General features: G+C 33.2%; 1 protein-coding gene across 2 annotated transcripts in view; it reads right to left on the bottom strand.

Annotated features, from left to right (window-relative positions):
• The window catches only part of LOC131157124 (alpha,alpha-trehalose-phosphate synthase [UDP-forming] 1), a 73,554-nt gene extending 58,558 nt beyond the window's left edge, over positions 1-14,996 (bottom strand). Inside the window, exons 1-5 of one of the 2 annotated variants that reach the window (XM_058111034.1) lie at positions 14,779-14,996; positions 14,416-14,649; positions 7,411-7,804; positions 7,103-7,200; positions 6,556-6,944 (exon numbers count right to left, since the gene is read on the bottom strand). In XM_058111034.1, coding sequence (XP_057967017.1) covers positions 6,556-6,944; positions 7,103-7,200; positions 7,411-7,804; positions 14,416-14,418 — 884 coding nt within the window. In that variant the 5' untranslated portion in view covers positions 14,419-14,649; positions 14,779-14,996. Of the gene's footprint in view, positions 1-6,555; positions 6,945-7,102; positions 7,201-7,410; positions 7,805-14,415 lie in introns of both variants that reach the window. The other variant, XM_058111026.1, reaches the window with a different exon arrangement.
• Between the last annotated feature and the right edge of the window lie 8,811 nt (positions 14,997-23,807).

The following is a 23,807-nucleotide window of genomic DNA, read 5'->3' on the forward strand; positions in this document are numbered from 1 at the left end:
CTATAAACAATATAAATCATTTTGTCAACAAAATTATCCTTGTCTTTTAAAAATAAGATCTCTAGAAGTACGGATTGTTTAATTATTATTGTGGGCAAAAGTATCTTAATCTTTTAAAAGTAACACTAACATTCCTAAAGAAATATTTTTTTTAACCATATGCAGATATATAAATTGAGCAAATTATTAAAAGAAAGAAAATGTGAGCATCAACACTTAGTAAATACGTTTTAACTTTGTTAGTTTACAATATAAAACTCACTTGCAACTATTATAATTAATAAATTTACTAAATGAATTAAAACTTATTCACTACATGTATACACATTCTTTATATTTAAATATATCATGATAACTGTTTGCAAATTATACAAGTTGCACAATGACATTCAAATAGGACATACCCACACTAATCAAATACAGTTTTAGTATTAGCAAATTATACAAGTCGCACAATGACATTGTGTATCATCTTATATATATATATATATATATATTTTTAAAAAAATTTTAAAGCCTGATTGGAGAAATAGGAAAAAAAGAAAAAAAAAAATTCACAGCTATAGAAATATTGTAAACCAAAAGTAAAAATATTTAATTATCACAATATCTTCTCATGCTATTAAAATTTGTACATGTAAAATGTACTTTTTTTTTTAACAAGTGCATTGAGTGATTGTGTGCCAAGCTTTTGAGCACCACAGATGGTTGATAAAATTAGATAAAATTATTTAAAATTTCTATAAGTTATTGTTTGAAGATAGAAGAAAAACTTATATTTTGTTAAAAAATAAAATAAACTAACAGTATACATACATATCAATACGATAATATCAATATCTATATTATAAATTAGTAAAGTACAAATAGGATAAATTTTTTATTTAAAATATCCTTATATTTTAAAGGTAAGGCAAAATATTTCTAAAATAAAGTATATTCAATCAAAATTAGATAAAATATATTTATAAAATATATTTTGGATAAATTAAATGTTTAAACCTGAAAATAGAAACTTTATTTGGTTAAAAAAATAAAATAAACTAGCGGTGTATATAAACATCCTATATAAAATTACAAATTGTATAAATTATGTTGTGGATAAAAAATATATTTTCTTTTAAAATTAAGACAAAGTATTCATAATTTATAAAACAAAATTAAATTCAGGAAAATTAGATAAATTTACATTTAAAATTTTTTATTATAAATAAATTAATATTTGACCTAAAAATAAATTTATTAAAAATAAAATAAATATAATAGTAATATAAATACTAAATAACATAGGTATATCTCCAAATAAAATAGGTAAATTCATCTAACATATTCTAAAATTATTGTGAAGTGTCTTACATTATTTAGATAACTAATAATATAACTTTTGAAAAATAAATTACTTATAATATAAATTTTGAAAAAAACATTTTAGAATTAAAATTATAGACCTAGAAGTATCCCAAATAATAAATTCTAAATTTATTTGAAATTTAAATACTCCTTAATTGATCATTAAGTAAACAAAATAATATTTATAAAAATTTTAGGTAGGAAATCACAATAAATTTATTACTATTTTCATTAGTGGAAGTCATATATTAGAATTTTATGCAAAATAAAAAAATAATAATAATGGGATATTTCTCAAATATGCAAATACTAAAATCTAATACTTTGCATAATTTTCATTAAAGCATTCTTATCAGATGATATCATATATTTTTACCATTTTATTTCTCCTTGTATCTAAATGATGTCATAATAGTATCTAATATCTATGTTTATATTTTTATATTTTACAGACAAAGTATAATTTTTTTATAAATAGCTTTGAATATTCATACTTTAATATTTCTAAACTAAATTATGATAATATATTATTTACTTTTTACTTTATTAAAAATTATAAAAGTATTTTACTTAATATTAGTTATGTAATAACATGCAATTCAAGTCACATATTAACTAGTCTTCTAAGAATGCGTACTTAATTAAATCCATGACCTAAAATTTTCAACAATCATAAATTTAAAAATGTTGAACACTTAAATAATCAATTAAACACTTAAATAATCAATTAACCAAAATAGTTGATGGCAATATGGTGTCTAATATTTAACCATTATCCTTCCTCGGACCCCGAATAAGCAGGAGCTTTGTGCACCAGGCTGCCCTTTTTTTTTTTTATATTATAGTATTATGACACAATAATAATATTATTTATCAACAATATACTGTTTTATGCATAATAATAGAGTCTGATAATGCTATATTATGAGGGCATTGTTATCCAACCCACTAGAATAAAAGTAGGACTCGCATGGGAAGGGGAGGGGGAGAATGGGATGCTCATGTTTTGTGTCCAATTCCCATGCTCAAACAAACAAAGAAATAAAATGCCATGGGCATCACACTTCGAGAAATTTTGAAAGAAGCCGCAAACCAAACAACCCCTTAGAAGATAGTTGCCTATGTTACTAATCAAAAAAGGGAAAATAATAGTTCCCTAAGCTACACAAAATAGGGCGTGAAGTTTGAATTGGTGTGTAGTGTGATTGTAGGAAACACGGACACAATCGAAGCAACAAATCCAACTTGCTGCTTTCTACTTTGGGGAAAATGAAGTATATGAGAAAAACACAGTTCAATATATGCAATCTACTTGTGCAGAAACATAAAAATATAGCAATAAATTTTGAGCAAGCTCAAAATTTATTACTCTTTCTTTGATAGTATACCCCCATCAGGCACATACTTGTTGAAATGTTGGTTAAATGTATACAAATATCAATGTCATTGGCATCACACATAAGAAATCAAGAAATATTAATTCTTATATTTGAGAAATTTTTTATTTTGTTATGATTAACCCATGTAGAGAACCCATCACTAGGGTAAGCTCTAAAACCATGTTAGATGACCAATTATTTAAAAAGCTTAAACTAATAGATAACAAGCCAGCAAACACCTAGACTACAACAACAACAAGCCTCAAGTCCCACTAGGTGGGGTTGGCTATATGAATCATTTTCCGCCAATTCACCCAATAGAGAGTGTTTTCCTCCATTAGATTAAGGGCTATTAAATCCTTCATCACTACCTCATTCCAAGCTATTTTAGGCCTCCCCCTACCCCTTTTCATGCCAAAAACAATAACTAATTCACTCATCCTCACAGGTGCTCTACTAGGCCTGCACTGCCCCCCTTTATCTTGTTTTGAACCGATGTTATGCCTAAATTATTACATATATGCTCGTTTCTTACTTTACATTCTAATTTTATACCACTCATCCACCTTAACATTCACGTTGCAGCAACTTTTACTTTTTGTGCATGTTGTTTCTTAGTTCTCCAACATTCTGAATCATAAAGCATAGCCGGACTTATAGCCGTCTTATAAAATATTCCTTTTAATTTTAACGGTATTCTACAATCACACAACACATCTAACATACTCCTCCATTTTACCCAACCTGTTTTAATTCTATGTACTACATCTTCTTCAATTTCTCCTTCCGCTTACATAATAGAGCCAAGATACCTAAATCTATTAGTGCTATTAATCTCTTGATTATCAAGTTTAATCTTCTCTCTGCTGCTACTCCTTACATTACTGAAATTACATATCATATATTTTGTCTTATTCCTACTTATCCTAAACCCTTTATACTATAATGTGGCTCAGCAAAGTTCCTAACTTAGATTCCACTCCGCTCCCATTATCATCAACCAACACGATATCATCTACAAACAACATACACCAAGGGATCTAATTTTGGGTATTCCTAGTAAGTTCATCAATCACTATAAGTAAAACGATAAGGACTCAAAGTAGAATCTTGATGCACACCTATTGTGATTTGAAAATCTCTAGATCCCCCATCCTACAGTCCTAACGCTAATCACTACTCTATCATACATATCCTTAATGACCTCAGTATATCTATCACATACCCCCTTATTTTCTAAGATCCACCAAAGAACTTCCCTAGGTTCTCTAACAAGCACCTGGATCGGAATAAATTAATTCAATCCACATCAATAGTTTCTCTAAAACCATGCTAACGAAAATCTACAAAATGTCTAATCACCATTAACAATCTGATGTTGATAGATAGGTGATTACTCAAACTCAAATCGTTCCCAGGACAACACTATTCAAGGCCATCATTACAAATCGACATAGTAGCATCACCACAAGTACTCTCTGTAGTTCAATTAGCTTTGTCCTCTTCTTGAGTTCCATAACACCACTTACCACATGGATAAAGAATCAATAGGAGAATTTTCTTTTTTCCACCATGGCATATCAACAAAGAGTTATCTTGGGGGCATTTTGGTTCACAAAATCAAAAACATTCCCATGGAATGACATTCCTAGGAATGGCTAGGAATGTCAAGTCCAGCTTCAAGGGAATATTTTTATTTGGTTCATATTAACAGCATTATAAGATTCCCTGGAAAGTACAAAAGATGCACATTTGGTCCAACATGGGAATGCACTTCAAAAAGATTACCCTTATAAACATGACTTTAACAATATATGAAATTATGAATAATCATATTTTCAACACAAACTACTAATCATTGGTACAAATTAAATCCATGTCCTGAAAATTCAAACCATAGATTTAAAAAAAAAAAAAAGTAAACACATAATAATAAAATTAACCAAAATAATGGAAGCCAACATGGTTTCAAAATTTCAACTATTATGTTATATTATTATGGCATAATAATATTAATTTTATTTTTTCTTGATTTCTATTTTTGTTATTACAATAATTTATTATTCTAAATATGATGATGACGTGTAATAATACTAAAATATGGGGGTATTAATGCCAAACCAGCCAAAATAGTGGGGGCAATTAAGTCCAATAAGAAACACACGGGAGCGGGATTCCCACGTTTTGTAGGAATCCTTCCTTCGCAAGGAATGTGAGATTCTTGTGACATCAGGTTCTAACCTCAAGACAAACATGGGAATCGGACGCTATGAACATCACACTCTCAAGAATGTTGTAAGATGCAACAAACCAAATGCTGTCTTACATTGGCCAGCTCTGTCATATTTTTAGGTTTACAATAAATGCTCAACTAATGGAATAGAAGTCGAGTTTTAAAAACAGCCAAACATTTCTTACGTCTGATCATAACCTCATTATATCTCAAAGATCAAGATCAAGAATAAAGATACAAAAAAACATATAGCATATATATAATGTTAAACATAGAACATGAGCATGACTCAGATTAAGTGAAACTTGAGCTTTTAGACTGAAGTGTCAACCACTCACCAAAACTCATATGCCCCAAATAAGTATACATACACTATCCGTCTTTATACAATACCAGAAGGAGCACAACACTCCGCAGTGGACCATTTTAGGCCAAAAAGTTATAAAAACATAGTTGATAGCATGGTGTCCTCTTCAATATTTTGAAACTAATATGAACCCCAGATTGGAGGAAAGGAAACAAATTAAGGGAGAGGAGGAGAGGCATAACAATCAGAAAGACCAACCTGCTCAACCAAACCAATCAATCCAAACCTGGATCCTCACCCTGTCTGATCCAAACACCCAGGAGACCAACCTGCCCAACCGAACTGGTCAACCCAAACCTGCCCAGACCCTCATTTGGACCCACCACATGTCGAGCTAGTCAACTAACTCAGTTTAAATACGGTATATAGATGTTATAGCTCAGTCAAAACCAAAATAATTAGGTTGATCAGACATGAACAAAAACAAACAGGAAGTTAATCTTGTCAACTCTACATCCAGAGATTAACTAACAAGAAAAGAGGCAATGGTTCTGTCCCACAGAGCTTTGAAGTCTCTTCATAAGGCCAAGATTGTAAATGTAAAGTGCATGTACAAAGATATTAACATACCCTTGATCAGAATCTAGCAAAGTTCTAATCAACCAGCATATAGAACGAAAAACTTCCCCAAAAAATCTTAAGCAGTTACTTAGAAGCCAAAACCACAATATTCTGATCAAGGGAACTCCACAGACCATATAACTATATAAAAAACAAGAGTAAACCAGTACAGAATATGCGTAGCTAAATCTGCATTGGCAAAAAATTATTGAAAATTAATAGGATTTTAACATCCAGTAAAGTTAGAGTGCCATACATTATTGGTGCAACGCCAATCATTAATACTGGACATCACTATGTGCTACTTAAAGATGAATAGCCAGAAAATGTGCGTGTGTGTGTGTGTGTGTATTAGGCAGTGTACATGGTGCAACAGGATAAAATTAGCACTCTGCCAGTTTGCCTTACTGTAAACCGATAGAAAGTTTCTCAGATTTTCCATTCTAATGGTTGATAATTTAATTAGTTGTGAATGAAAGCTTCTAATCAGATTATATGGAACCAATGGTAGACAGTTTCTTGTGATGGATTATAGCCAATAGTTTCAAATTTCAGAAAGATTGAATAGAAAAACTGAGTTCCCGTAATTTTAATGATACTTTCAGTACACAAGTTAAAATAGGAGGACAGTCAAAAAATATTGAGACGGGGAATAAATAACTCACCCAACTAAATCAGCACAAAGAACCGAACGCAGCAGCTCTGATCGAGATGGCAATGTCCTATGGATTTCAGAAGAAGGAAATGGGGTGTGAAGAAACCAGCCAACTTTCATTTTTTTGTTGTATTCCTTGAGGCATTTCGGAAGAAACATGAGATGGTAATCATGGCACCAAACAACATCTCCATCTTGATAATGCTTGTTTACCACATCAGCAAACATCTGGTTTGCCCTCTTATAAGCAGCAAACTGAGACTGAAAACTGCGAGTTGTGGCCAGGCGATCTTCTTGTGGAAGTCCAAGATAATGGAAAAGAGGCCATAAGATATTGTTGCAGTATCCATTATAATACTGATGAACAACGTCCTCATCAAGGAATACTGGGATACACCTCTGCAATGAAAAAACTACAGCACGATTAAGAAGTTCAAAAGCAGAGCTTATGAGATAAATCATAGATTTAACGTATGAATGTCAAGGAGCTGGAAGCCTGCAATCAGCAACATATAATTAACAAGTTCAAAGATAAATGTTTATCAAATCAATCATACATTTTCAGCCAAAGCTTTAGTCAGTGCCCTCTGGCCAGGCTCATCTGGCACATTCACACCAGCCCATCCAATCCATCTAGCCTCAAAGTCATTCACACCTGTGAAACAAGTATCAAAATTAAGCCGTTTTCCTCTTTGCTGGTAACTATAATAAATGCAAAAGGCAGAAATACGAAAATAAAATTACCCCATAGAAAAGACAGAACACCGTAAACAAATAAAACAAGTAGACAAGAAGTCCAATTGAAATGGCAAGGCATATGAAATGGAGAAACACATTAACAGACAAGGGTCGAGCCACCACTTACCAAGAAGAGCACTGACTAAACCCCCAGCACTAATCTCCAATGACCATGACTCCTCGCCTCTCCTAACAGCAGAGACAGGAAGCCGGTTAGCCACCACCAGCAGCCGTTGCCTGAAAAGCTTGCCATCTGATCGTTCACATCGCTCACCACAAGCCCTTGCTGCCACATCCCCTTCCGCCACATGGGAAACCCTTGAGTTACCAACTTCTCTTAAATGCAGTTCTTGCTCAAAGAGCTCACTCCCCCTGTTATTATCAGTCACTTCACTTGGATGAGCAACCTTACTGTTTCTCCTCAGCTCTCTATCTCTCAAAAGTCTTTCTAGTCGACTTGTGGGGATGGCAGAACTACCGTTATAGTTGTTCCCAGGCATGCGCTCAGTCTGCAACCCAACCTTCAATAAGAAATTTATGAGCTTCAGAATTTTTCAGGACAATTGTCCTACATTGTGTTCAAATCATATTAAGCAATCCCCAACCCAACCAAGCCCCAAAAATAACAATATGATTTTATTTAGGGAGTTAATTAACATTTCTACTGCAGCGGGAAAAAATCTCCATACACTGAATGCAGTACAAAGGGAAAGCTTGACAGAAGAGCAGAGAGAAAAGGATAACAGAGAGAATGGGATCCACAGAATATTATAAGGCAAGAAACTGGGGTCTACCACGAAGTCATTGCTATTTGAGCCTAGGACACCAAAACCAAACCTTTACAAAACCCAAATGCACAATCCTAAAAATAAAAAAGCACCACAATCCCCAGAAATGCAAACCAAAGAAAGAACACGAATCGAATGAAATCTGAAAAATACATAACCCAGGCGTGTCTGAACCAAAACAAAACCAAGCCTGCGGTTTTTTTCAGTCTAGAAATCTGAAAAGCAGACGACCCAGATGAAACAAACAGCAAACACATTGCACGAACGAGTATCCAGAAAGTTTCAGCAAGCCAAGCTAAGAACCTTATTAAGGCACAATTTAGTAGTTCCATCATCTTCAAAAACACAAAAACTAGCACAAATTTCTGAAAACAAGATAATATTTATAAATAAAAAAACAACCAAATAAAACCAAAAAAAAACAGAGACCCGTACAAGAAAAATGTCAAAAAAAAACGCCACCCACATGGTCTCACCTAAATTCTTGATCCAAAATGCGATTTCCTGAGATGGGTTTCGATTAAAACGTGGCCACGGAGTTGGGGAAGAACCTAAAAGCCGAGAAAGCAAGCGAGAAAGGTGGGAGTTGGGGAAGATGGAGTGAAATCGGAGACAGGGGAAGGGGAATAAAGGGAGAGTGGGGAGCAACAGCATCCCCGTGTAAGCTTTATAGGGTACAGAAGGCCTTCGGCCATGCAAGTAGCCAAGTACCATCAAAAGGCAGCTTACAGAATTCGACAACCATTGCCTACGCAATACCTTAGTATCCCCGTAATCTTAGGAACTAAATATGGTGATGTTTAAGTGTTTGTGGAGTGAGATTAGGATTTAATGACGCAGAAGGGGTGGTTCCTGGTGTTTCTGGTGTCGGCAACTTCTCAACCAGCGAGGGTTGATTTTCCCCCCGCTGTTTAATTTCAGAAGAGAAGACACACCAGCCCTCACAGAGCCAGAGGAGACCCAAGCGCACTGGATTTGTAGTTGTTGCCGCAGTTAACTCGCGGGGACTCCTGAGGATTAGAGTGTTAAATGAATTGAAACATTTTCAAGTTCTATTTTTATTTTTTGAGGTAAAAAAATGAAAATGCAAAAAGGTTTTGTTTAATTCTAGGAATTTAGTAATGGGCTTGGTTTGGAAAAATTATATTGCATCTCTCCTTCCACGTGTCCCCATCTGTTTATTTTCTTAATTATACATTTACTGAAAATGAATTCTTTTTTTTATATTAATGAACTAATTTATCACATGTCTAATATTAAGAAAACAGTCACACACACACACACACACGTAAAAGGAAAGGTTGGGAAATAAAAATATTACTTTTAAAAATAAGATAATATATTTTATTTATTTATTTTTGTGCATCAAATGTTAAGTGAGAGAACATGATGAATGTAATTTTATTTAATTTGCATTTTGTATTTAAAAGTCTAAAAATACAATTGTGTTTAAGAGTACCGAATTTTTTGACCTTTGATTTACATTTATATGATTTTGAACAAATTTAGTATAATTTTATATTACATTTTATCTACATTTATACGAATTTAAAATCCAAATTATACATTGTAAGCGACATATAAAAATTTAAAGAGGTTGAGATCAATTCCACGTTTCTCTCATGATAAGTCAAGTATTAATTTTCGTGTAAAATCAAATTTAAGACCTCCTATTACAAAAAGTCATACAAGAACTAACCATTGATGGCTAAATTTTCTATGTATTAAATATTATTACTCAATTATTTTGCAATAATAATTAACTTAAAAATTCTTGATCTAGTGGGTTTGATCTCGAACTCTACAATATCATAACAATGGCTAGGTTTTGAAAAAAAAAAACCTTTACTTGTATTTTTATAACCTATCAAAAGTTAATATATCAGCCCTATTATGTTTTAAGAAATTTAACAATGTCTCGGATAATTTTTTTCTTCTTTAACGTTTTAACTGTAAAAACATGAATATTTTATAAAATTACAATTACTTGAACAAAAGATAAAACTTCACAACCATCTTCAAACAATATTTTAGTTCAAACAAAATGTTAAACAACAATTAATGATCTCGTGTAGTAATTATATAAGAACGGCAAATCAAATGAGAAATTAAAACGGGAAAAAAAAGAACTGCATGCAAATTTATTCCAAGAATATCATCAAATACTCGAGCTATTCACTATTTTTATTTTTTTTAATTAGTTTGCTAATGTACTACTAGAAATAAAAATAAGACATGAACTTCTCAATAAAAATATCTTTCAATAAAAATAAAAAAAAAGAGAGGAGATTGACTAAGGGACATCTCTTTATCCCCTTACCAATTATGGTGTGCATGCCCAGAGAAGCCTCGTTAATTATTACACATGCAACTCAAACCTCATATATATATATATATATATATATATATATATATATATATATATATTAGCATCTCATTTTTGTGGTGGATATGGAAAGAGAGAGAGAGAGAGAGAGAGGTGGGGAGGCACAGAAAAGGTTACTGACTAGTCTGACTCCAACACAGACCATCCTTAATTCCTGAGACTCTGAGAGGCCTCTCTCTTTCTCTCTCTCTCTAAAGAGATAAAGAAGGGGTCTGCAGGTATATTGCAAGTTGTCCATTTGGTGGAGCTGCAGCCAATCATGGCTGTTCTGAGCCGGTTGGCTTCAATCACTGTTTACTAAATCATTGCAATGCTGGCGTGAATCTGCCCCCCACACTATCTAAATATCCCAAACACATACATATAATGTGTATATGAATGAATCTCGTCTTATTAAAGTTTAGGGTTTAGGAGGAAATTAAGACACATGCATGAGACCCCCCCCCCCCTCCCCAAGCTTAATTTGCCTATGCAGTTTAGATTTTCTTGTGTTGAAAAACGAAATAGGGTTTTGGGAATTACTTTGCTGCTAGGTGAACCTAATTAAAAGATGGGTGTTTTGGGATTAGTTGATTTGGAATAGTGATTTGGTTATTTAAATATATATTTTTTTTATTTATAGGTAATTTGTCAATTCAAACACATGGGTGAAGTATAATTTTAATGGGTTTTTCAAATCTTGGGAGACATTATTCCGACAAAAATTCTAAAGAGCGAATATTACTTTGATAAAGATATCTGTAAAGTCTTTTCTTTACAATTCCCGATAAAAATGAGGAAAGTTTTTGCTAAAAGATCCTCAAAAAAATAATCATGATAATATTATCATTAAATCAAAAAAGAGACTTTGTATTAAAGGTTTACTACCTAAAAATTATCCTATAACTACAAGTAAATCTAATCATATTCATAATTTTTTTTCGAACAAATCATATGTGCTCTCATGATTACACCATGTATGCTAGCCATCATCAAGAAAAATAACTTAAGAGGCCTCAAGTTGCCTATAGCAGACCTCTCTCTAATGCTTAATTAGTTAGAGGGAAATTCAATAATGTAGGAAGCGAAATAAAATACAACGGCGTAGTTCCCTCATATTCAACGATGTGTTTATATAAGGTCAAGTGGTTTGTTAGGATTGTCAATTAGGTCAAAGTTGGATCATTTAGGGAAACTTATTATATACGTCAGTTATCTTTACACTTTATTGTAAATACATCTAATTTCGACAAATTTTTAGTTCCATCTTATATTAAAATTGTCAATTAATGGATATCTACAACCCAAAACCTAATGGGCTTTGGCCCACCCGAAGCTAAACAAAATACTTAGCATTTACCTTCTATATATTATTGTCATATGAAGTGCCTTGAATCCTTAGAAACCAACACAACTTACCCTTCTTAGAGCATAATTTGCCGTTGGGACACAATATTTAATTTGGTGATGATTTCTACATAAGTTTCGAATCCACTTTGTCTGTGAACAAGGAAGTTAAATAGACTATGTTGTCACGAAGGCGTTTGCATGCATGAAGAAAGTGTTGATTTATTGCATTTAAGTTATTAACTTCAAGATTAAGGCACACTAATAGGCGCCCGATGCCTAAATTTTCTTGGATCCTTTGGGCTAAGCAAAGGATAACCTAAATTAGGTATTCTCGCAATAAATAGAAATTCATTTAGACTTCATTTGAGACAAGCTAATTAATTTTGTAAAATTCATATTACATTTAAAGATTGATTACTTTCTTTATTGAAAAACACAACAAATCTTTAACTGATCAATGGAAGCTGCAAGTTATAACGAGTCATCAAATTACGTCATCTTATTCAAAATCTCAAAGTAATTAATGTTACAAATAAATTGCATAAAATAGAGATTAAAAGTTAATTTTGGAAACAACATATGCTCCAAACTTGAACACTCAACTATAGGCCAAATTCATGTGTGTGTGTGTGTGTGTGTGTGTGTGTGTTGGGTTATCCCATATCGATTGTGGAAGGGGCTGGTGGTTAATTATTAAGTGTGAGGAAAAGTCTCGCCCTTTAAACTAACTTTTGGGGTTAAGAAGACTTTAAACCACCAAACACTGGTATCAAAGCCTTGATTTAACATTCTCCCTTGTATATATGTCGTGCCAAGGGAGACCTCGATGCCTTGCCGAAGAGAGATCCCGATGTGTGAGGGGAATATTGTTGGGTGGTCTAAGGTCTTCTCAACCCTAAAATCTAACTCAATGAATGAGACTTTCCCTCATACTTAATAACTTACCACTAGCTTCTTCCACAACTGATGTAGAAATTTATAGTGATAGTATAAGGGTTTTAGTGACGGTTATAATCTGTCACTAATATTGTATTATTAGTAACGAATTTAAAATTTGTCACTAATAGTTAGTAGTAACGGTAGATATAGCAACTAATTTAAAATCATTACTAATACTTATAAATTCGTCACTAATAACCTGATTTTTTGTAGTGCCAATAGTATGTCCAAACACAATATTATTTCAAAATCATTGATGAATTAATCAGCCTATCAATTAAGTAGTCATTTTTAGTACAAATTAAAGCTTAAATATATTTCTTTAGAAATTTAATTATGTTAAAGATAATTAATTTAGTCAAAACACACACTCATGCTTTAAATATATTGTAAAAAAAAAGATTACACACACTTATATATTTAAAACAATTAATTTTAGAAGAAAGATGAAGTTTGAGAAGCTAACTAAATCGATTAGATACCTTACAATCTCACATTGTATAGTTTTAACTTAATAAACTTTTCAATTGATAAAAAAATAAAAAATCATTTATACCCGACCTAGCAAAAGGGATTTAGCACGAAATGCATGTAATTAATATACAAATTCAAGGCCTCACAAAAATTAATCAACTGAAACATTTTAAACACATATTTGGTCAAAAATGAACTAATTAATTACATGTAATTTTCTTCTACAGACAAAAGGTGCGAGTCAAAGTAGGCTAGAGCAGACATGAGAAAAGGAGAAAAGGGGAAATGCTGGTGTGGCCTAATTTATCTGTATATGACAGCACATAGACCGAATCCCCCAAACATTAATTAATTAAGCTATCTATATATACATTTCTTCAAAGTGGGTCACCCATGGTTTCCCTTTAATTAATTACTATTCTGGTTCGCAAAATATGTTGAAGCTACCCACCTCGTGTGTAAATTGAATTGTTCCATTATATATATATATATATAAAAATAGTTTATGGAGTTAAAAAATTGTGTCTAGCTGATTCGATTTTTTTTTTTTTTATAGGACTGTTCGGCATGATTTTTAGAATTCTTTTCTTTATTTTTTGGTGCGGAATCGAAGCAAGACATGTGGGTACAGTGAGTGTGTTTATGTTGTTGATTTTTAGTTATTATGGCGACTTTTTGTATGGTAGTAGTGTGTGTTCAATATCTTCAATAATTAGTTTGAATTTAAATAATTAAATGTAATGAAATTGACCATTAATTAATTCATTTTTATATTACTAATATATAATAAATTCATGACATCCTTGAATAATAATTCAGGATATTGGAAACCGCTAAAAAATATAATTAAATTAGTGAATTCATTAATTAATTCATATCAATCTAGCTATATACGTATGGAATTCTGCACAATCCAATTCATTCTCTCTCTATATATATGTAAATAGATGGAATTAATTATATAGCAAATTTAAGCATTAATCTTGACACAGATGGATCATGATCGAGACAGCAGAATGTGAGGGGAAAAGATATATGCTTATGGTGATGAAGACAGCCAGACAGCACCGTTCATACATGTGCATGCATGTTAATTTGTTGGCATTAATTAAAATGCTATTATATGTGTATGCATGTGTCTTTTAATTGTGTGTGTGTGTGTGTGTGTGTGAGAGAGAGAGAGAGAGAGAGAGAGAGGATAATATGGAATGCTTACCATTATTGGAGAGTACTGGTGGTCGGAAATATTTGAGCAGCGGCAGGCGGTCGATGATGGAGACGGAGATATCAGTGATGGAGAGGGCAAGTGGGCTACCTGGCTAGCCTCCACCACTATTAATATTCACTATTACTTGGACGATCTCTGTGCAGCCGCCCAACGAAGAAGAAAAGCGCAGGCACAGAAACCCAGCCCCGCTGGCCTCCACCCGCCCCTGCCCTTTTGCCTTTTCTGTAGATCAATATGAGAGAGATCAGACAAAGACAGACAGAGAGAGAGACGGAGAAAGAATCAGAAGAAGAACAAGCAGGATCCGCAGCGGCTACCGCAGATGTATTTATATGGATGAGAGGGCTGTACCAAAAATGTGAACGGAGGGAGGATATGATGATTGATGCGGGTGATGATGAATAAATGGACAAGGAGGGAGTGGGAGGTGGAATCGTAATGATAATAAACGCCGGCTAGAAATTAAAAGTATGTGGCAGTAGTGGCCGGCCGGCTACTATATATATATATATATAGTAGAATACAGAGGATCAAATAGAGAAGATAGCTAGAGGAAATCAAAGCTTAGCTTAGCTTTGATCCCATGCAATAATTAGCACTGCACTACTGGCCTCAACCACGCCCCTCTTCCCCCCTCGTTAATTTGTTCACACCCATCACCCACATACATACATGATGCATCCACACACATACACACACACACATACATACATACATACATACATATATATATATATATATGTATGTATGTATGTGCATGCATGTGTCCTTTTGAAGGGTATACAGCCCTTGATGAGAAGGGAAGGGGATGGAGAGAGAGAGAGGACAAAAATAAAAATAAAGGGGAAGGGGGGTGTATCGTGTACAGCCCTAATCCATGGGTTCGGGGTTTGGGGTTTTGGGTACCCACCATTTTCGTGGGGTCCGCTCCTCCAGGGGTCCCCCAGCTTCTATATATGTCATCACTCCTTTATTTAAAAAAATTATTAACATTACAAGGGAAAAAAAAAAAAAAAATGCCAGTTTGTTCTTCAATTTTGTGTCAAATCAATACTAAAAATTAAAGTTTCTTAAAATTAAAAATAATTAATGAATTCCCTAAATTTGTAGCTTGATTGTTCAATTAAAAATTACAATGAGGAATTCAATAAATGAAGGACCATTTAATTTTAATTTTGTGACGAGTTTATGTCACACAATTTAATTATCTAATTGACTAAGTCATTAGTTGATTAAGTACATACTAATTAATGGTGGCAATACAATACAATTTGAATTCCACAACTCATTTTAGGCTTGTTTAGGAGACATTTTATTCTTCTTGAAATTAAAAATATAATTTAAAAAATAGTTCATCGCAAATTTCAGTGTCACTTAGTTGTGGAACATATTTTTTTTTATTTTCAAATTTTTAGTTTTTCAAAGAATTATAAAATTTTATTTATTTATTTATTAATTTCTAAGATTCATTTTAAAAAGTAGAAAACAAAGAGTTTTGTTTAAACGTGCAAAATGACTTTTATTTTTTATTTTTAGATTTTAAAATAATCACAAAAACTTGATTTCTAACTTTTCAAATCTAGAGTTATGGATATTGAGACACAAATTTGAACTTGTGCGGATTTAGAAAAATTTTTATGCACAAATTAAAGTCTAATAATGAAATTCTATGCTCCCATATGTAAAGTGAGAGTTATAAATCTTTAATAATAATAATAATAATAATAATAAGATTTTTTCTAACTTTCTTACACAAATTTAAAAAATTGAAATACAAGGTGGCACTATTTAATTATTTGAAAAATTAGAAATGGGAATAAAAAGAAAATAGCTAGTATCAAAAGTATATATTGTTGTCTATTTATTTCATACAAATGTTATAAAAATAAAAACTATTTTTTTAAAAAAATTAAAAAATTAAAATTGAAAAATAAAAACGATTTTCCAAACCTCATGAACAAGCCCTTACATTTTGCGATAAGGTACTATGTCATTGTCCTAGCTAGTAACATCTAACAAATAGCAATTAAAAAGACAGTAGTACCAAATATTTCTCAAATTAAAGAAAACCAAACATACACGGAACAATAGTACCAACGGTACACCTCCTACGTGTTGGTTGAGGGCATGGCTGGCGTAGGTGTGAGATTAGTCTAACGCGTAAGCCTAGGACACCCTGTGTATCCAAAAAAAGAAATAGTACCAACGGTACATGTGGTGGTCTGACCTTGTCTCTAATATCTTCTTGTGGGAACACAGTACATTTGTTATCTAAAATCCTAAAATTTAAGATATTGATAGAGTTTCGAGCTACATACTTTTCAAGATATAAAATTTACTAATACCTATTAGCTGATGATTTAAAAAAAAAAAAAAAAAATTAAACTTGACGAATAAAAGTATTTTAAGAATAATGATAAAAAAAATGTCAATTGGAAACTGCCTTCTTTGCTTTTAATCAAGTCACTAGAATGCTTAATGCATGAGCTTTTGACAGTCATGAATAATAATTAAAATGGACAGTATGTATATACAGAAATTTTAAAAAGTTGTGGTAATTAGTGGCATTGATATAATTTGTATTTATTAAATTATACATTAAGTAAAATTCTTATTTTTATTAAATATTTATAATAATTTTAAAACAAAAGGGACAGAGAAAAAAATAAAAAATAAAACAGAGACTGAAAACAATCCTCCAACCAGCTGTTAGCTCACAATGGATGCATATGTGGATCCCACAAAAGACATTTATTTATTTATTTATTTTTTAATTGGAGGGAAGGTTGGTAATCACCTTAGGAGCATGGTGTGGTCGCCCGCACTGAATGATTTCCCGTTGCTTATTCCGAGTTCTGACGGCCTGCGGATTTCATTTTTAGCATTTTTGCAGGATTATTATTCTGTTGGGCTCTGTTTGGGGCCCAGCGTCCTCCTTTCCACCCTTAAATTTTTATTGTTCATTGCACCTTAACATTCCCTTCTATCTTTTCCTTTAATTGCTTCACATGATGCTTCAACTTCTTAAAAATAAATAAATAAATAGGCTTTCAAGATTTTTTTCCTTTTAAAAAATCCATGTTCACATGTAATTGTGGCACATAATTTATTTTAAAAATAGTTATGTTAATGTGATTTGTTATTGGTGCGACTACAATACATATGGTGTGTATTGTAAATAAATAAAGGGGATATGTTGATTTGAGTTTAAGTTATGAAAAAGTATAAGGAGCTAAAAGAACGGTTAAGAATGAAGATAAAAGGAAAAGTTTTTTCTTTTTTCATAGAGGTAGGTGCAAAAGTAATTGGTGACTTCTTTTATCATATCATACATTTGGACTTTTGGAGTGATCGGGTGAAGTGGATCTTGCCTGCTAGAAGTGGGTTTTCTAGCATGGGTGGTTGGTCATAGTGTCATGTTTTAGGTTCCAAATGGGCTTCTCCTTAAATTTACGTGGCGCAATTTAAATATACCACGTCACATGATGCCCTACTCTTTGATACGAACTTTTTGTGTAGCCTAAAGGAGCTAGTGGAGTTACTTTGGACGCCTATTGTTCTTCAGGTGTTTGATGATGTCCACAATATTTTAGTTTATTGTGAAGTTTTTTATACTCTTCATTTTCTTTTGAGTCTTAGGCCAAGGCCTTGAGGGAGTGGAATCTCCCTAGGCCTTATGATCCTCTAGGTGTCCAATCATATATTCCTCCTCATTGTAAAGTCGCATAATCCTTCGAGTTTCTAGTCATGTCTCCTTTATGTAAATCCTTTCTCTTTCTCATTTTTCTTCCATATTTTAGGCCAAACATCTTACAATTTATTGAGGAGCAACCAAATCATTGTGCACATGCATGTGTCATCCCCCTGTATGCTTTTTGAAGTGTTGCATCATTATTTGACGTTGCTAGCTAGTGTGACACATGGAGGATTACTTGGTGGCATGTATTGAAACATTTTGTTTACTTTTTCTAAGAAAAATGAATTTAAAGAGTTTAATGTGTTATTCTTATAGTTTTTCTCCTCCAATTTTTCCCTTCTTCATTAACATGACTTTCTCTTTATCTTTCCCTTTCTCTTTTTCACTTTCACTTTTACTTTCAAAGTTCCTCCTCTACAACTGCTTGCCCTCACTATTGCCCTCTTCCCTATATTTTGATCCCCCCCCCCCCTCCCAAAAATGGTGGCTAAGGTGTGTCTTTTTGTCCTTCCCTCCTTTGGGTTCAGCATGCCCTAAATAGGTTTATAAAGATATAATTTTCATCCACCAAGTATTTAATTTGAGTATTTCTCCATTAGGAGTTTTTCATATTTGTTTCTTTCTATAATCATGTCAAAGTAATCTTCTTCTTTTACTCCCTTTCTATTCCCTAGGATCGCCCCTACATATGATGGAATTGTTGTGAAGACCCACACATCTAAGATTCCTCCAATCCTAGAAGCCCAAAGCGAGTCCCTCGTAGTTAAGTAAGTCTAAGAAAGCACAAAGGTCCCTCCACTACTCTCGAGATCCCTTATCTTATGGTAGGGGACTTGAATAGCCTAAACGAGGCCTTTGTTAATTTGTTGATCTATGACTAATAAAATGCCTTCTAAGTGAAAGCAAGGTTTGAGAGTAGAATTTCTCTAATTCCTTTTTTACTTATGATAGGGCAAGTATAATGTTGTGCATGTCAATTGACTTTTACTTACTTTTATATCAATCTACAGCTTGGCCTATTTCCTCATAAGGATGCTCTCTATCTGAAAACAGGCTCTACGAATAGATATATGTCCTCAAAGTTCTTTTTCCCAAGTTGGAGTGACAATAGGCCTTCACCAAACCCTCTGTCTATATTGTTATACAAAAGTAATTTTTTTGAATTCCTTTTTAAAATGAGAGAAGGCTTAAAAATAGGTCTTCTAAAGGACCTTTAACCATTTTGGATCAGTATAGAATAAGAAAATGTTTTTTTTCTCTTTCAATCTAATATTTAGACATTTTTATGCATGCCCTTTGAAGTGGGAGTAAGGACTGAGAAAAGGACTTCTTAACGTTCATTAACCCTTTTAAAACTAGTGCAAGGTTAAGAATAGGTCTAAGTTGGCTTTTCCTTTGGGGCATCTAAATTGTCAATCACCAATTTGCCTTGGTCTTATTCATCATCATTATTCCATAAACACTATCAGGTTACTCTCTGTGTGCTTCCTATCCCATTCCTTATAAATGAAAACTAAGGTGTAATCCCAAGAGGGGGGATGAATTGGGTTATTAAAATTTTTCTTTTAAATCTTTTTAATTAATTCTTGACTTCTTTGTTTGATTTAACAATCACACAAAAACTTATTTCTTTTTATACAATCCACAACATAATTAAACAATCAATCAACCAAACTTTAAAACCAATCAATCAAATCCACAAAATATTCAATCAAAATATGCTATGCAATTCTTTTAACTTTTTCAAGAATTCAAGATGTTTAATTTGTTTGCAACCCTGTAGTGAATAAAAGTTTGAATCAACTCCTGTATTTGTGAAATTTATTTCTCAATTTAATATTCAACAAAACATCTACACTCTTCCCAAAATTCAGAATTCTAATAAACTCTTAATTAATTTATCTTTGGGTGTTAACCAATCAACGTCTTTTGAGGTTTTCACAAAGTATTGATCAACTAACAAACTCCCTTTCAGTTTCTGCAATTCCAAATCAAAATTAAACTTTAAGTTTACTTAATTTCCAAATTTACGTAATATATATGATTAAGAAATTAAATCATCCACGCAGTTTATATGTGTTGAAAATAAAGAGCAAGGGAAAGAGAGAGTAAGAGCACAGTTTTTACGAGGTTCGGCTTATCCCCAACCTACGTCCTCGCTTTTGGCAAACCACCAAAGGATTCCACTAAATAAGTTCCTTTGTCGGGCGAAACAACACTGTTACACACTCCTTCAGTAGGCTAGAGCCCACCTCTCCAAGTAATATCCTCTCACTCAGTCACTCCTTCAATTAGGCTAGAGCAGCACCTTTCTAAGCAATCCCCCACGCTTAGCCAATGATCCAACAATCTTGGAATCGTCAAAAACAATACAAGAATACAAAATGATAGCTGCGAACAAGAACACTCTTTTAAAGAGCAAATTAGTACAAATTCAGAGTTATATACTTCAAAGTAAATCAAATATGAAATTCAGATTAAAGCTCAAGGATTGTATCACCGAATCGTTATTTCAATAGATGAAAGAATTCAGAATTGTAGCACAAGATTGGTAATTTAGAATCAGAAAAACCTCAGCACATTTCGTGCAAGATGAGAGTGAAAGTGCCCTTGAGAGTTTGAGAACAATTGAGAGAGATTGAATGTTGAATTTGATTCTTGGTTATTGAATTAATTGATCTTGGGTGTATTTATAGAGTTAGAAAAGTATTTAACTTGATCCCCAAGTTTACTTGGACTTGTTTCTAAGTTTTGAACAAGTTTGAGATCCAAGTAATTGATTTTTCAAAAATATGTTTGTTATAAATTTTAAGTTCTACCGCGTGGCAGTAGCCTGAGGGCTTCTAGTCAATCGCATGTCCATGAATTACACAGATAAAATACACAAGCAGTAGGGTGGCAGTCGCCTGTCACCTTGGGGTTAGGCGCCTGTCACTGAAATTCCCTATTTTAAAAAATGGGTAGAAGGGTGACAGTAACCTAATGAAACCTTGTCAGGCTTCTCATTTTACACCGTCAGGCGCCTGTCAAGACCCAGACAGTAGCCTCACGACCTTCTGTCTATATATTTTAAAAGCCTTTAAAGTGGCAGCCTACTGACCATGTCCAGTCAAGCGACTGTCAACTAAAAATCCTTAGTTTTGAAATATGATTATTGTCTCTCTATTTTCTTATCTATTCTTGGAATGTTAATTTGTCTCTTTGAAAAATATGTTCCAAGGTTTTTAAAATAAGGTGTCTAGGTCTCTTCATTCCTAATGAGCTTCAAAATGAAATTTCATATATGAGATACACTTGAAGTACTTACAAAGTGTGTCCTATTAGATTCTCTTCATTTCTTTTGAACTCTTTGAAAAACTTCATCAAGTTGTTGCTTTGAGTTCCTGAATATTCAATATTGATCAATTGAGTTGATATAAGCTTTCAATGTTCTTGTGATCTTTGAGTCTTTCCATGTTGATCTTGATTTTTGAGTCTTTCCATGTTGGTCTCTTAAGCTTTCAGAATTGAAGTTGTTGTCTCCATGAAGTATGCTTTTGTTTCAATATCTGAAAAATCACAACTTTCAAGAAGATTAAATAATCTTACTTTGTTATCATAAAAATCAAGAGTCATAAGCCCTGTTTAGGCCAACAGACTTCATTAGTAGCAGATAGGTAGAAGCGACAACCCTCATCTGGTTCAAATTAACTAGGTCTTTCTAACATGATGTATGTTGAGATTCCTTTCCTAACAAGAAAATATTTACCATACCAATGATTCACCTTGGACTTAAACCTATGATTATTGGAAATATAGTTGGGCTTTAATATAGACCCTATAAACCTTGTAAGTGAAGTTCTTATAAGTTTTGGGATGGTCTTCATTAAGCTTTTTCAATCTAGTACAATAAAAAAATCATCACTAGAACTATCATTAACATCCATGAGTATTTGCTTCATGCATATGGGGGGTGATTCATTGTTGTGATGCTTAGTGCATCATTATGTATGGATATGACGCATTATTTATATTGATATTTAAAAGAGAAAACACCTAATCTAATTAGATAACCTAGCATTTTCTATCCATGCTTGTTCACCCCCACCTTTTTTTGTTAGAAGACTAAGCTTTCTCCCCTAGCTAGGTCCACTTTTATATTATTAGAAATACTAAACAAGTATTATTGTATTTCTTGTATCTAAGAGTATACATGTGTGCCTATTTATATAGGAGGCACGGAATGATGTACATGTAAATAGGAGTGTAGTACAAGTAATAAGAGTATAGTACAAGCAGTACAAGTGTAGTATAAGTAATAAGAGTGTAGTACAAGTAAATAAGGGTTGGGCTTCAACCGAAATCCCAATACACGTTAATAGACCCCCTCAAACTCAAGGTGGGTGGGAGAGCAACTTAAGGTTGTCAACCAAACACGATGACATCTCTTAGGATGTGACTTGGTGAAGATATCTGCAAACTGATCTTTAGAAGAAATTGAGAAGAGCTTGAGAGCACCATGGACAAGATGATAACAGATAAAATGACAATAAATCTCCATGTGTGTAGTCCGTTCATAGAAGACATCATTGTGAGCAATGTGAATGACACTTTGATTGTCACAATAAAGAGGAGTAGTAGAGGATGTAGACAAACCTAAGTCCTTGAGAAGCCATCGTAGCCAAGGAGCTCAGATGTGATATCAGTAAGGGCACAATATTTTGCTTCAATACTAGAGCAGGCCACAAGGGTTTGTTTCTTACTTTGCAAAGAAATTAAAGAAGTGTCAAGAAGAAAACAATAACTAGTAGTGGACTTGCGATCAGTGGGATCTCCTGCCTAATTAGCGTTAGAGAATGTACGAAGAACAAGTGGAGACTCACCAGAGTAGAAAAGACCATGGAAGAAAGTGCTCTTTAGATATGGAAAAATGCGCAGAATAGCAGCATAGTGAGTCAAACGTGGAGCAATCAGATACTGGCTCACCTGGTGAACAGCATAGGATATGTATGGACTAGTGACAGTGGGATAAAAAAGGCTGCCAACTAAGTTTCTATTAGAATAATGCATTAAGTTCCTCTTTCATTGCAATCTACCATAAAGGGTTAGTGGAGGCCTTACGATATGTGTGAGGCTCGTGCAGTGTAGCAAGGGCAGTGTAACAATGATAGTCAAGTAAGTGAGTAGGAATGGATCTTAACTGAGCTGAGTGACATGGTGGAATGTCTTCTACAAGATCTTCAGGTGGAGCAGGAGCAAGAGACCCAAGCTCACGATTAGGTAGCCCATTGCCGACTTGTTCATCTTCCACATATTCATGAAAGGGTGAATTGGGAAGGAAATCATAAGTATCTGGTGGTTGGACAGAGAAGTTTATAGGAGGATCATAAGAATCTATAGAGGAAATAGGTGACTCATCTGGAAAGATTTCTAACACAGAGGAGGTAAACAGGGAAGAACGAAAGTGAGAAAGCTCAACAAAGGATCGATGTTCCCAAAAGACAACATTACGAGAGACACGAAGATGATGAGAAACAGGATCATAGCACCGATACCCCTTTTGAGTTTCGTCATAACCAAGGAAACAACAAAGTCTAGATTGAGGCTCAAGTTTGTTGTGCTCATGTGGCTGAATAAAAACAAAACAAGTAGAATCGAAGGAGTGAAGGTGATGATAGTCTGGAGGTGACCCAAAAAGATGCTC

This window comes from Malania oleifera, chromosome 1 (genome assembly GCF_029873635.1).
Source record: "Malania oleifera isolate guangnan ecotype guangnan chromosome 1, ASM2987363v1, whole genome shotgun sequence".
Lineage (NCBI taxonomy): Eukaryota > Viridiplantae > Streptophyta > Magnoliopsida > Santalales > Ximeniaceae > Malania > Malania oleifera.